Consider the following 14,042-nt stretch of genomic DNA (forward strand, 5'->3'; position numbering starts at 1 on the left):
AATTATTCTCTTTATATTCGAGATATACAATGTATTTATTAACAAAAAATATTATTAATATGTCCAATTTTTTTTTCCCTAAATAAATATTGAGATTATAGAAAGATTGTATTCTAGTATATATACTAGTATACATGTATATATATGTATGTATATGTACTAGTAAGTATACTTAGTTATATTTAATATATAAATATGTTGGATGTAGATGTATATTCCTCAAATAATAAAAAACATAATAAACATTTTCAATAATTTTTTATATATAACATGATATGATATGATATATTATATATCTGGAATGTATATGTAATATATATGGAAACGGATAATATAGAAAATTTATTTTTACGATATTCTTTAAACAGTTTTGGAAATCTACATACATTTCTATTAGAAATTAAATTAGCTCGCACTACACTATCATTTAATTAAATAAAATATTGTTATTGCTTTCTATTATTATTTTCCGCCAAATTAAAATTTTTGCTAGAGAGAAGGATGGCAGACCATTTGTATGCGAGGTACGAGAAGAAACACAGGCTGACATACAAAATCATTTATTCATATAAAAGGACACTTTATACTAGCACGTACTGTCGAACCTAGACTACTTCCATATAGTCGGCACCGCCGGAAATCTCTCCCGGCTCGCTCTCGTTTATCCCGTTTATCACATATAGTATAATACGCGGCGAATGATATCGAATTGTATTCCGTATAGCACTGCAACATAGTACTCACGTTTAAAGAGGAGGCGTCAGGATATCCGCGAGGATATATCTTCATTGACCGTCACGTGCTTACTGCATTACGCGCGCACGCGCGCGTATACACACGTGACCGATTCAAATTCTATATATATATATATATATATATATATATATATATATATATGTGTGTGTGTGTGTGTGTGTGTGTGTGTATGTGTCTCACGATTATTTTGCTGCCTTCCCCAATTTTGACACTGTCTTACATGTACTATGTATCCAACTTCTATGTATCCAACACGGTCCTATATCTTACGCCATTACAGCTATATGCATAATATCGTACTTATTATCATAAACACTCGACATTCATATTTACCTTTCGATAATTATTATTCGCTATGATTGAAGGGGAAAAGGGATTGATATCAAGATATAAATACTAGATTTGGACTACAATCGTTAGATATTGGCTTGGAAAGAACTGACTCGACTATAGCCGTTATCAGCCGCGTAACTTTCAATGAGCCTTGAGCAAATTACAATTTAATTACTTTCACGTTGCTCGCCGTAAAAATTGTGTCGACGTGATTAATTTCTTTCGCGATGGAAGACAAGCTCAAGATCGCGCGCTTTCGTCGATGTGATCTTAGCTAATTGAGAGTTATGACACTGATCCTTCCTCTTTTCTCGATCTATTCGAACGCACATTCGTCTGACTGTGAAAAGATGCATGAAGAGATTCCCTACCGTTGTCTCGCTTTCAGCTACGAGTATTTGAAATTTCGATTCAACTTTCCCTCGACGAGAACGTCGCAACGTTGATTTTCATATCGTAACTTCATTGTGATTATAAAACACAAAAACGTTTCATACGTATATCAAAAATTTATTATCGATTATTGCGTGGGAGATTTGTTTCGTTCATATTTGAGAACAGTGACAGTAATAATATGGCCACTTTGTATATCACGATCGGGTTGTCGTGGAAGCTCCATGAATATGTTGGTCTTTCAAGTCGAGAGAGATCTTTTACGTGAAGAAAAAGAGAAGAAAAACGCTTTCGTAATAGTTCTTCGCGAGAAGCTGTTCTCCCGGCGGCAGATACATGCTTAATTATTAATGAACGAATAACTACAACTAACGGGCCGCTGATATCAGGAAGACCGAACGTTGACTTGTTTTCGTTCGATTATTATACAGACAGTATGCGCAGTATTTTGTGTTTTATATATATATATATATATATATATATATATATATATAAAACATTCGTTCTATTTATTACACTAAAGAGTGCCCGCCGAGTTCCAAAGTCTCAAAGCGTGACGTTGCTTTCGTTATTAAACGACGATTGCGACGATGCGAATCGCGTATAATCGCTACCGAGATAAATAATTGACTTGGAAAGAGATCCCGAAGATTCCGAAGGTTTCTATCGTTTTCTCTTTTCTAACGCGATACTTTGAGACTGGAGAACCGGTATGAGCGATCATCTCGTTTTCTTAACAGCTATACTTTCGTACAAATGTATAGAACATTGTTATCGTTAAGTATTATTATTAAAGAAGGGTACAATGTATATAAAGAATTATATAAATGTATATATATTTATATTTATATATATATTTATATTTATGTATAATGACGCCAGCTCGCCGGAGAAGCAAATTCTCGAGTCGGTCCTCCGCGCGAGCCGCTGTTTGAGCTTTGAAATGCGTGTATCTTTCGTCTCTCTGGCTTCTTCTCTCTCTCTCTCTCTCTCTCTCTCTCTCTCTCTCTCTCTCTCTCTCTTTTTCTCTATCTATCTCACACCACACACACCTACACACACTCTCTCTCTCTCTCTCTCTCTCTCTCTCTCTCTCTCTCTCTCTCTCTCTCTCTCACTCACTTTTTTCTTACATCCTCTAACGTATTACATATACACGCATATACATATACTCGTGCGCGCACTGGGACACGATCGTTGGCACTGTATACGTATGTTATAGGCAATTAGTTAAAAATAAAGAGAAAAAAGAAAGTGGCTCGATCGGAAGTTTTTCGTCGAGAAGAAAACGACTAGGATCTTCGGATCCTTACGGCTTAAAAGTACTGGAAGCACGGTCGGTTATACCGATCCATTAATCTCGATCATGTCCGAGTGCACGTGAACGTCAGCAAACTTGAGTAATGTGACCTGATCATTGAGACACACGTAGCAACCGAATAAACGATCCAGAACACGCTCCATCGCCTAGTAAATAATGACATATATCGTCGTCGCTTAAGATTGTCGCAGTGACACCGTAAGAGCAGTAAGGACGCTTGAACGTCATAATCTCGTTTCTTCCCCACTTCTTTCTCAATTTACGGCGTTGTATCGTAGGAAGGATACGCGGACGTATAGTTTGAACGTAGAAAAAAACGTTTAAAAAAGCTTCTAGCTAGCGCAGACGATCTGCGGAGCGAAGTATCCTTCGTACGATTCTCCTTTGCTGTTTCAGTATCACTATCAGCGACCCACTTGGCCGGCGCGATGAATTATTCTTTCTTTTTCTTCTTTTCATTTTTTCTCTTTTTTTTTTTCTTCTGTTTCTTATACATCATACGAAACGCATTTGTCGCGTTTCTTCTCTCCTTTTTTCCTTCCCGTTACTTGAGTCGCAATTATAACTCTTTCTTCGAGTTCCTCTTTTTTAATACCGACGACGATGACCGTGGCTGTGGACGGCACTCGTTGCCAAAATGAAAGCAGTGCCGCTGATATTCGACACTGACAAAGGCACAGTCATAAGTCTCGTACGTTCAGTAATTTTCTCTCTCTTTCTTGTCTTCTCTTAGGGCGTATAAAATATCTCACGCAAGACACAGAATGCGGAATTATCACGAACAATTTTTTTTCTTTTTTTTTTTCTTTTTTACATCCGCGTTGCTTCACTTTCTCCTTCTGTGTTTGCGTATTAGCACCGATAACGCACCTCGATACGCAGTTAATCTCTTATGATTCTTTGATCGATATTATTGCTTCCTCTCTCTTCTCTCTCTCTCTCTCTCTCTCTCTCTCTCTCTCTCTCTCTCTCTCTCTTCCTTACCCCGTTGTTTTTTCTCTTTTTATTTATATAATATAATATAATATTATTAATATAAACGTTTACGTTTTGGCCACTCAGTTCGTAATCGACGAAGCACACTACTGTCTGTGTTCCGCGCGACGTTTAGATAGTTTAGAATAATTTTAATTCACTTTTATACAACACTGAATTCTCGTTTACTGCTGTCGATTTCCTCGCTTTCGTATATGCTTCTTTGTAGAGATGAATCCCACGATCCAGCTTGGAGCGGCTCATCTCCTCCTCTTGGATTCTATAGTAGCAGCTATCATTTGCCTCAGCGTCGGTTCCGGAGAACATACTCGCGGTTCGCATTTCATGTTACCATCGCCTCCGCAACTAAAATATATGATTCGTGTTACATTTTTTTTTTTTTTAGAAATAACAAGCATATATTTAATATAAAAGACAATTTATAAAAGAATTTAGAATTTAGAAAGATAGCTTTCTGTTACTGTAAACTTACATGCAATGGAGACAAGGTCCAGATGTTGGCTGAATGACTTCTCCAACTCGATAGGCCTGGCCACGGATTTGGCAGCCGCTTCGTCTCGCAGCGCCCTTATACGCATGAGCATGGAAATGTGGCGGTAATGTGGTTGTGGTTGTGGTAGTAGTAGTGGTCAAATTAAGAGCCGTGGCCATCGATACAGGACACTCATATCTGGGGCAGCAGAAACCGCTGATCGGTTCTTCGTGGCAGCCCGGAATAGGCGGCGGACAGCTTTGTTGGAGACAGATAATGTCACTTCTGAAGCAGAAGCAGAAGTCGCACGGGTCGTCCCTGGGTATTTGTTGCGCCGAGACATAAATCTTGCCGCCGTATCGACAAGTGCCCGGTCCGTACTCCTCGTCGGTTTCCTCAGGGAAATAAGGACCGTTTTCATCTGGCATAGAATAATCTGAATCAGAATATTCCGGAATATGAGGAGGCAAAGTTGTTGCTGGTCGTTGCTTGTGTAAGCTAGGTTGTTCTGTCGATTCCATAGTATGGTTGACCGGTAAGTGTTCACCGCCGGTTGTCAGCGTCAATTCATCTTCCGGTCTTATCGGTATCTGGGGTTCAGGCTTTTCTGGTATCTGAGGTTCAGGTTCTTCTGGTATCTGAGGTTCAGGCTCTTCTGGTAATACTGGTCTAGTCGTAATTTGCTCCTCAGGTAATTCAATCGGTACACCAGAAACTTTAGTTGGACCCTCAGCGGGTACGATAGCTTCTGAAGAAGTTTCAGGTTGTTCCGTCTCTGGATGCTTCTCTGTTTTTATTGTAACTTCTTCAAGCGTATGTTCCGTAGTAAATTGAGATTCTATAGCTACAGTCGGATGACCCTCTTCGGATATAGTTGGCTGAATCTCCTCGGGTACAGTTGGCTGAATCTCCTCGGGTACAGTTGGCTGAACTTCCTCGGATACAGTTGGATGAATTTCTTCGGGTATAATTGTATGAACCTCCTCGGGTACAGTTGTATGAACTTCTTCGGATACAGTTGTATAAATCTCCTCGGGTACAGTTGGGTGAACTTCTTCGCCTTCAGGTTGGCTAGGCTGAATTTCTCCTGCAGAAGTTTCTTCTTCTTTAGAAGGAGGAGATCCTTCAGTAGGCTGTAATTTCGTTGCTGGTTGTTCTTCCTCATAAATGGAAGTAGTCTCAACTGAAAGAATGGTTTCGGTAGGATGTACTTCCTCTTCTGCTTCAGTCGGTTTTTCTTCAACTTCTGTCACTTTGACTGAAACTACTTCTTCCGGTAATTTCTCTTCAGTCACTTCTTCAATACTTTCAATTATTTTCGTGGTAGTTTCACTTGGTTGCTCGGGTGACTCTGTCTCTTGTTTTGGTTCAGTCGACTTTTCTGTTTCAGATGGAAGTTCTTCTGGCTTTTCGGTTGAACTTACTTCAATTTTCGTTACGGATTCATCTAATTTCTCCGTACTTTCAGTTGTAGCTACTTCTATTTCAGATGGAAGTTTTTCTACCTCGCTGGCCTCAGTCGCTGGCTTCGATACTTCTTCTTCTACACTAGATAATGTTGTTTGATACTCAGGTTTATGAGTTTCTTCAGTTTCAATTGATATAGTCGAATGTTCTTCGGGTGCCAAGCTTGTCACAGTTGTCGCTTCTTCGCTCACTGGATGTTCCGGTAAAGTAGCTTCAGTAACTTGACCTTCTTCTTCCGGCTTTTGTTCTCTCGGGATAATTGTTGTTTCAAATTCCATTGGTTCATGAACTTTTACAATTGGTTCAATTTCCTTGTATTCGGTATCTTCCACAGAAGGATGCTCCTCTGTAGTAATAGCAGATGTCACAGCTTCTTCTTTAGTAACTTCTTCTGTCGTTTCTTTCTCACCTATTTCCGTTACTTCTGCACCCGTGACTGATATCTCTTTACTTGGTTCTTCTGTTATTTCTTCGGGTTTCTGTTTTTCAACTTCTTTGTAAATTTCAGGAATAATAGTAGATTCTTTTACTACTTCAGGTGATTCCGTTTCTGGTTTGGCACTTTCTATAGTCTTCTCAGTTACCTGTTCCTCTGTACTCGTTATTGGCGTGGTCTTTTCTGTCGCAATCCCTTCTATTATTTCTTCTTCATTGAAAGTAGTAGTGATAACAGCTTCTTCAGTAGAATGCTCTTCGAATTTCGAAGTTTGCTCTTCAACCGAAGTAGTGACGTGTTCTTTTACAGTTGATGTTACGAATTCCACTTCAGGAGTAATAGGCTGTTCAGTTCCCGCTTCGCTTGAACTTGGCTCAATTTCTTTTACGATCGGTGTAGTAAATTGCTCGCCAGCTTCTTCTTCAACAGGTGCAGATATGGTTGATTTCTCAACTATTATCTCTTCGGTAGTTGATTCAGGTGTCTGAGATTCAGATGTAGTTTCCGAATGTTCTTCTACTGGTAGTTGAGTACTTTCTGGTTCATAAGCAATACTGGTTTCAGTAGATTTCGCATGTTCTGCTTCAGTAATTTTTCCAACTTCAGTAGTTTTCTCTGGTTCTTCTGTGCTACTTGGGAATTCAATTTCAGATGGTTTTTCTTCGGAAATTTTTGTAACTGACGGTTCTATATATTCTGTAGTTTCCTTTTCTATTGCACTTTCGCTTGTTTCTTCGTAAGAAATTTCAGGAGTAGATTCTTTAACAATTTCTTTGCTAGGTATTTCTGTTTCAATAGGAATGTGTTCTTCTTCCACTGTAGGAGCTTGTGTTGAAATTTCTGGTTCCGCTTTCGTGCTCTCTTCCGTGGACACTTCTATAGATTTTACAGTCATATGTTCCTCTGTCGATGCTTTTTCAGTCACCGTATGATCATGTACCAAAGTTGTCAATTCTACATTAGGTAGAGTCGGCTGCTGCGTTTCTTCTTCGCTTGGAACAATGCCAGGTAATTCTGTCTCTCCTTTGCTTGGAACGATGCTGGATAATTCTGTTTGGCTTTGTGGTTCCTCAGTTTGAGTAACTTCAATTAATGTGGTTGTCTCTTGCTCTTTTTTCTTTTCATATTCAGCTTCAATCTCGAGTTTAGATTCTGTTGTCGATTGAATTTCAGGAATAGAAGTACTCTCATATTCAGTTGTCTTTACAATTTTTTCTTCCTCTGGGATTTCTAATTTCTCCGTTACAACTTCTTCTGATTTTGTAGATATTTCATGTTCCTCAACAGTAACTGGTTCCTCAGAGGTTATCTGTGGCGTAACTTTTTCTTTTTCTTTTTCCGGTTGCTCTTTTGTGATTTCTTCAATTGATTCAGGCGTCGATTGCTCTATGATATCTTCTGTTTTAGTAGATGTTTCCGGTTCTTTGACCGATGTAGTAGTTTCTTTTTCCATAACAGTAGCTATGGTCGTGATTTCTCCTGCTATCTCAGTAATTGTTGAAGCTTTTTCTATTTCAACAGGAACAGAAGTCGTTTTCTCTTCTGTCACAGTAGAAATCGTAATTCCCTTTTCAGTGCTGGAAGGTTTCTGTTCTTCCGATGCATACGTAGAAGTAATTATCTCAGCGCTAACAGGAGTTTGTTTCTCCACAGTCTCCTCTTGCAGTTGTTCGCTCAAAGTTGTTGATTCTGTTATAGTTTCCCCTTTTTCAACCTTGCTTTCGGTAGTTTCTCCTGGCACAATTGATGGTATAGAATGTTCTTCTTCGGGTATTTGACTTGCAAATTCTTGTGATGTCTCAGGCACTGGAAGAATGGTATGTTCCTCAGGACGTTGTTCAATAGGTTGCTCAACTGTAGTTGGCTGTTCGTAAGTTGTTTTAACAGGTTCAAGAGTAGTCTGCTGTTTCTCAGTTGCTATCTCTTCTTCAATGGAAGAAACAGTGGTTTCCGCAGGCTGCGATTCTGACGTACTAATTTCACTAATTTCAGCTACCGTACTGAATTCTTTTGCTGTTTCAGTTGACATCTCCGTTGGTGGAACAGTCTTCTGATCTTCTTCGGGAATATGCGGTATTAAATGACTGTCAGATTCCGGTTTACTAGGCGGTGTCGAATCACAGGCGTACATTGGACAGCAAGATTCTCCGCTCGTGTAAACCGGCATGCAATTCGATAAGTGCGGTGGCGGCGCAGGACATTGTACGAGTTCGCATTGTACGATACTGCTAATGCAACGACAACTGGTTTGACAAACATTTGCCGGCGGAACGGCTGAATTGTTACTATATGATTGTCCTTCCACAAGACAGTTACCTTCTCCTGGAATACCTGACGGACGAGGTGCAATTGTCGACGTACCCTCTTCCTCTGGAGAAGTCATTTCAGGAATACTTGTTTCGGTTGAGTATTGAGGCACTTCTTTTTGTGATACTTCAGTAGTAATTTTTTCTTCAGGTATTTCTTGTGGAACAACTGTTGAATGTTCCTCTTTCTCTTCATATATTGGCGTCTCCGTGGTTATTTCTTTAGCAATTTCTTCTTCTTCAGGTTTCTGTGGTTGTTCTTCAATAATTGGTATTTTAGTTGTTTCAGAAATTATACCTTCTTCCGTGGATATTGGATAGATGCCAGTGGCAACTGGGCCTTCCGCTTCTACTTCTTCATCAATTGGTTTTCCTTTTGTTATCGGTGGTTGTGTAGCTTGCTCGTGTGTTTGTGTTTGCTCTTCTATCGAAGATACAGACTCAGTTGAAGATATAATTTCTTTTTCAGTAAGAACTTCCTCGTGCTTTGTAGATTCTTCAACAAGTCCAGGCAACTCGGTTGAGATTTCAAATACTGGTGTCGTTGTATCTTCCCTTTCTATGATTTCAGTTGTCTCGCTAATACCAATGTCTTCTTCAACTGGTTTTTCAGGAATTGACGTTGTAAAAGGCTCTACAGGACTCGATGTTTCAGTTTCTTTCCTTTCATGTATTGCAGGTTGTTCTTTAGTGATTGGTCCTTGAGTCTGTTCCTCCTCTTTGGATAGTTCCGTTATACTTTCCGGTTGTTGACTTGTTATTTCAGGTTGTTCTGATTGCGTAACTGCTTCATCAATAGGCTTTATCGTGCCAGCTTCGACCGGTTTTTCTTCTGGTGCAACAGATTCGGTAACAGCTTCTTCAGAAAATGGAATATGAGATGTTTCTTCCTCAGAAGAAATTGTTGGTTTCTGTGGTTCTTCATGTATCTTGGTTATTTCTTCAAGAGATGGTTTCTGAGTCATTTGTTCCTCGCTTAGTTCTGGTTCAATAGATCCTTGATCTTCCTTGCGATCTGAAGGAATAGAAGGCTGACTTGGTATATGTTCTTCGCTAACAGAAGGCTGAGTTGGCTTCTCAGTTTCCTCTTCTACGGTCGTAACCTTAGTGGTTTCAATTACAGAAATTTCTGTTTGTATTTCCTCCGTAGATACAGGCACAGAAACTTTTTCTTCACCTACTTCTTCAACTTTGTCTGCTTCGATAGGATGTTCAATAGGTAATTCGGTTTGTTCAACACCAGTAATTTCCGTTGGTTTTGATTCTACAGTTTCTTCAGATGATTCTTTTTCTGTTGCCATTATTTCAGTTTGTTGTTCCACACTTTCTGTTGATGCAGCTTTCGTACCTTCTTTTTCTTCTAAAATATGACTTTCTGTAGTGGCAGTTTCTTCCGAAACTGTTTGTGTAGAATATTGTTCAGGTTCCTTAGTTACTTTTTCTTCGACAACAGGTATTAGCGTGGTAAGTTTCTCTTCAACTTCTGTTATTTGTATTGCTTCCGTTGTTTGTTTCGAGACAGGTTCTTCGGTTTGTAATTCTGCCTCTTCACTAGTTATGCCTGGTATTGCAGTAGGTTGTTCTGTAGCTTGTTCTTCAATTGATTTTTCACTAGTAACTGGAACAATTTCTCCTTCAACAAGAACAATTTCAGTTTTTTCTTCTTCGACTTGTACGTGCGTTGATTGTTCAGTAGAAGAAATTACTGTAGTAACACGTTCACCTTCCGTTGTATGCTCTTCTTCAAGACCTGAAGGCACTGTCGTATGTTCCGCTGGAATAGATGAGAACGTTTCAGGAGTTTCTGATTCCATTACAATTGGAGGTTGTGTTTCTATTTCAAGACCTGAAGGCACTGTCGTATGTTCCGCTGGAATAGATGAGAACGTTTCAGGAGTTTCTGATTCCATTACAATTGGAGGTTGTGTTTCTATTTCTTCTTCACTTGATTGCTCTTTCTTTGGTTGCATCTCTTTTTCTCCTTTTTCGCCGCTTATTTTCTCAGTAGAACTTTCACTAGATCCCTCAATTTCAAATCCTTCTGTAGTCATTTTCTCGGGAGTCTTTTCTGTTGACGGAATTTCTGTTAATGATACTTTGGTTTCTGTTTCTTCTGATATACTAGATTTCTCAGTTTTTTCAGGTGCTTCTTCTTTGGATACCTCTTCGTAAGCAATAGTAGTTGCAGGAGATTCCGTACTAATCTGAACTTCGGTAACAACAGACGTGCTTTCCGTTTTTATTTCTTCAGTGCTCATAGTTATTTCAGGTTTACGTTGAGTTGGTAAGTTAATTTCTGTAACTTCTTCTAGAATTGACTTTGTGGTTTCTTCTGTTAACACTTCAGTGACTTGTGTCACAATTGGTTTTGCAATTTCTTCGGATAAAGTTAACGTGGTCTCATGTTCCTCTGGAAGGTACGTTGTTGGTACTTTTTGTGGAGGTTCAGTTATAAGATTATCAGGACTAACTATTGGATGCGTAACACCATGGTAATCTTCTGTCACATGATATATGTCTTTATCTTCCGCTTTTTGTTCTGGGCTTCGATCGGAAATTGGTATGTCAGTTGAGCCTTGAATTAAAATTTCTGGTGTTGATTCTTCTTTCACATGTTCTTTCTTCGTAGTGATAGGTTCCTCACTCATTGCTGGACTTTCAGTCAGGCCAGCATCTTCTTTCTTAGCACCGAGTGTGACTTGTCCTGTTTCAATTATTGCATGCTCAGATGTTGACTCTTCCGGCTGTTGTTCTATTTCACCCTTTTCTGTCACTGGCTTCTGTTCTATTTCAACAGATTGTTCCTCAGGAGGACCACTTATTTCAGTCGTTTGATCTTTTGTAAGAATGATTTCCGTCGGATGCGATATTTCTTCTTTCTCAGTGACAATTTGTTCAGTGCTAGATATTTCATGAGCAACAGTCACAGTTTCTTCTTTCTTTGGTAATTCTGTTTCCATTTCTAGAACATTACCTAGTGTAGTTTCTAGTTTACCTTCGCCTTCCTTTGGTTGTTCGGTGACAGATTCAGGAACAGTGCTAATACTAGACTCTTCAGCTGGTGACGTTTGCTGAACAATTTCAGTTAAAATCTCTGGTATCTCCGACGCTTTTGTTGTAATTTGTTCTTCTTCCGTTGTCTCTTCTACTTCAGTTATCTCTGGAGTTTGCGTTGGTAATCCTTCAGGCAGATTAGTAGTCTCTTCTTCTTTTACAATACCTTCGGTCTGCGTTGTTTCACTAACAGAAGGCTCAGTTGATTGTCCTTTTTCAATAGAAATAGGAGTGCTATATTCTTTTTCAATTTCCTTTTCACTTTCTTCTAACGTACTAACGTGTTCTTCAGGTATATGTTCTGTTGTTTTCACTTCCTCTTCCGGTTGCACGCCTTCTGCAATAGACGAAACTTCTGGTAATTCAGTCATAGATGTTTTAATAACCAAATCTTCTTCAGTTTTTTTTACTGTCACAGGTGTTTCCGTCTTTGCTGCTTCTGTTTCAGAGGGCATTTCAATTTCTGTCTTTTCTGATGTTACTTCAGCAGGAGATGTTTCGGTAATATGTTCGTGAGAAGGAGTGAATTCTTTCTCAACAGTAGTAGTTTCCATCTCCTCTACCAAAAGTGTTGTAGACTTTTCTTCAGGTTGTTCTTTAGATGGAATGTATCCCTGAGTAATGTGTTCAATAACTCCTTCTTCTTTTTCTCCCTCTTGAGTCTGCGGTATAATGTTATCGATACCTTCGAACGTTTGAGGATATTCATGCTTTACTTGCTGATCTTCCTGGTCAATCAAAATGGGCGATTCGGTTATTTGATCTAAAAGCTGTCCTTCATCTTGAACTGGTATTGTGGTGATTCCATCCTCTGTAATAAGAACATACAAATATAACATAAGAACATATTCTTTGGTGCGTAATGTTCTTTGACTAATAATGCTCATTAGATCGTTAAGTTATATAATACATCGTTAATATTAGTTATGTGAAATTACTTACTGGTACTACATTGGTATGTGGTCGGACAGCATTCTCCTTCCGGTGGCGGTAAGGCCGTGCAATTCTTTCCATGCTCTTGCATCGGCGTTCCGCAATCTTGCACTGCGCAAGCGATCTCGCCTCGGAAGCAATAACAATGCTGGCAAGGCTGAGTCGAGTAAATCAGTTCACCATCTTCGTAGACTTTACCCTCGTAATAACATTGAGGTAATACACCAGGAGGCAGTGTTGTAGTCATAATGAGTCCGGGAGTTGTTTCAACCGTGGTGCTAGATTCCTCATCGTATTCTACACATAAAATCAATAATTGTGGATACTTTCCGCACGAAATAACATCGAGATATCACAGGACGGCGCAATTACTTACCACAATTGTACTTGATCGGACAACATACACCCGGTTGATAGACCGGTTTACATCCAGCCACTCGTAAAGTACACTCTTGCATGACGCAAGTGGTTCTATTTCTGATGCAGTAACAAAGCTCACAAGGATTGTGATGATCCAGCGGCAGCATAGCGCCGTCTGCGTAAAATCTCTGGTCAACGTGGCAGCCATGATTATCATGGAAACCGACCTCTGTGGAATCCGAGATCGTCGGTGCGCTCGTCGTCGACGTTAACAGCTGAACCGGTACTTCCGGACAGGTGATCACGGGACAACATTGGTCCGGACGTTTTTCCACCGTGCAATCCTGACCGATCGCTTTCGTGAAGGGACAAACTTTCAAGTAGCACATCAGCATTCGATTATGACACGTGCAGTTCAGACATGGTTCGCTTGTCATGATCCTATCACCTTCCTGATACCGTTGAAAGTTGAAGTAACATCCAGTGGTAGCTAAAGAAATCATTTAACATTATTGTATGTCGAATCTCTAAAACGTCATAATTATAAAATTATTACTTTCGTGATATCGTTATATATCGTGAAATCGACAAATAAATGTAATGAAGAGCTTTTTATTTTATTATACATAATAATTATTTGTAATAATTCTGTTTAAATATATTAATTTAAATACAACGTGTGTGGTTTCTCATTCATTGATTAATGTGACATTGCTGGTACACGTGACGATTGATTGAGATGCAATAAAAACCGGCGTGATATACATACCTCCATCGTACTCTGCAATCTGTGTGGTATCCTGGTCGTATACCGGCGCTGCAATCAAAGAAACACGTCTGTTAGTGCGGCGCGATCAAGCACGCTACGACAGGTACATGTACGTGAAGTTAAAGTTAATGAAAAGCATAAAACGGGATTACCGAATAAGCTCAGGGAAATTTGTAGGGACGGACGTCAATGCGTCTCCCGCGTGCAGTTTATCATAGTAATTACCGGCAGGACGCATTCGTCATCTCTCGAGGGTGTACCGGGGCTTAACAACGGAACGAGTGGAAGCGTCATATGGCGCGAACACACGTGGGCGAATTCTCGTTAACACCCTCGCCCCAGTCATACGAGTTACGTGGCGAGTGCACACTGAGTAGTGAATTCCCTTTGGCTCTTCCTTTCGCGTATAATCCGCGGGAACATTCACGTACAACAACAATCGCATA

The 14,042-nt window shown here is 39.6% G+C and overlaps 1 protein-coding gene across 2 annotated transcripts in view; it reads right to left on the minus strand.

Moving 5' to 3' along the window:
• Window positions 1-2,469: 2,469 nt before the first annotated feature.
• The window catches only part of LOC105424245 (uncharacterized), a 38,836-nt gene continuing 27,263 nt past the window's right edge, over window positions 2,470-14,042 (minus strand). The window contains exons 3-8 of one of the 2 annotated variants that reach the window (XM_089078852.1): window positions 13,597-13,644; window positions 12,844-13,317; window positions 12,477-12,764; window positions 10,327-12,345; window positions 4,272-10,230; window positions 2,470-4,144 (exon numbers count right to left, since the gene is read on the minus strand). In XM_089078852.1, the coding sequence (XP_088934978.1) occupies window positions 4,039-4,144; window positions 4,272-10,230; window positions 10,327-12,345; window positions 12,477-12,764; window positions 12,844-13,317; window positions 13,597-13,644 (8,894 nt within the window). In that variant the 3' untranslated portion in view covers window positions 2,470-4,038. Of the gene's footprint in view, window positions 4,145-4,271; window positions 12,346-12,476; window positions 12,765-12,843; window positions 13,318-13,596; window positions 13,645-14,042 lie in introns of both variants that reach the window. The other variant, XM_011634374.3, reaches the window with a different exon arrangement.

Source organism: Pogonomyrmex barbatus, unplaced genomic scaffold (assembly GCF_055798465.1).
Source record: "Pogonomyrmex barbatus isolate J1 unplaced genomic scaffold, ASM5579846v1 scaffold3, whole genome shotgun sequence".
NCBI classification, from domain to species: domain Eukaryota; kingdom Metazoa; phylum Arthropoda; class Insecta; order Hymenoptera; family Formicidae; genus Pogonomyrmex; species Pogonomyrmex barbatus.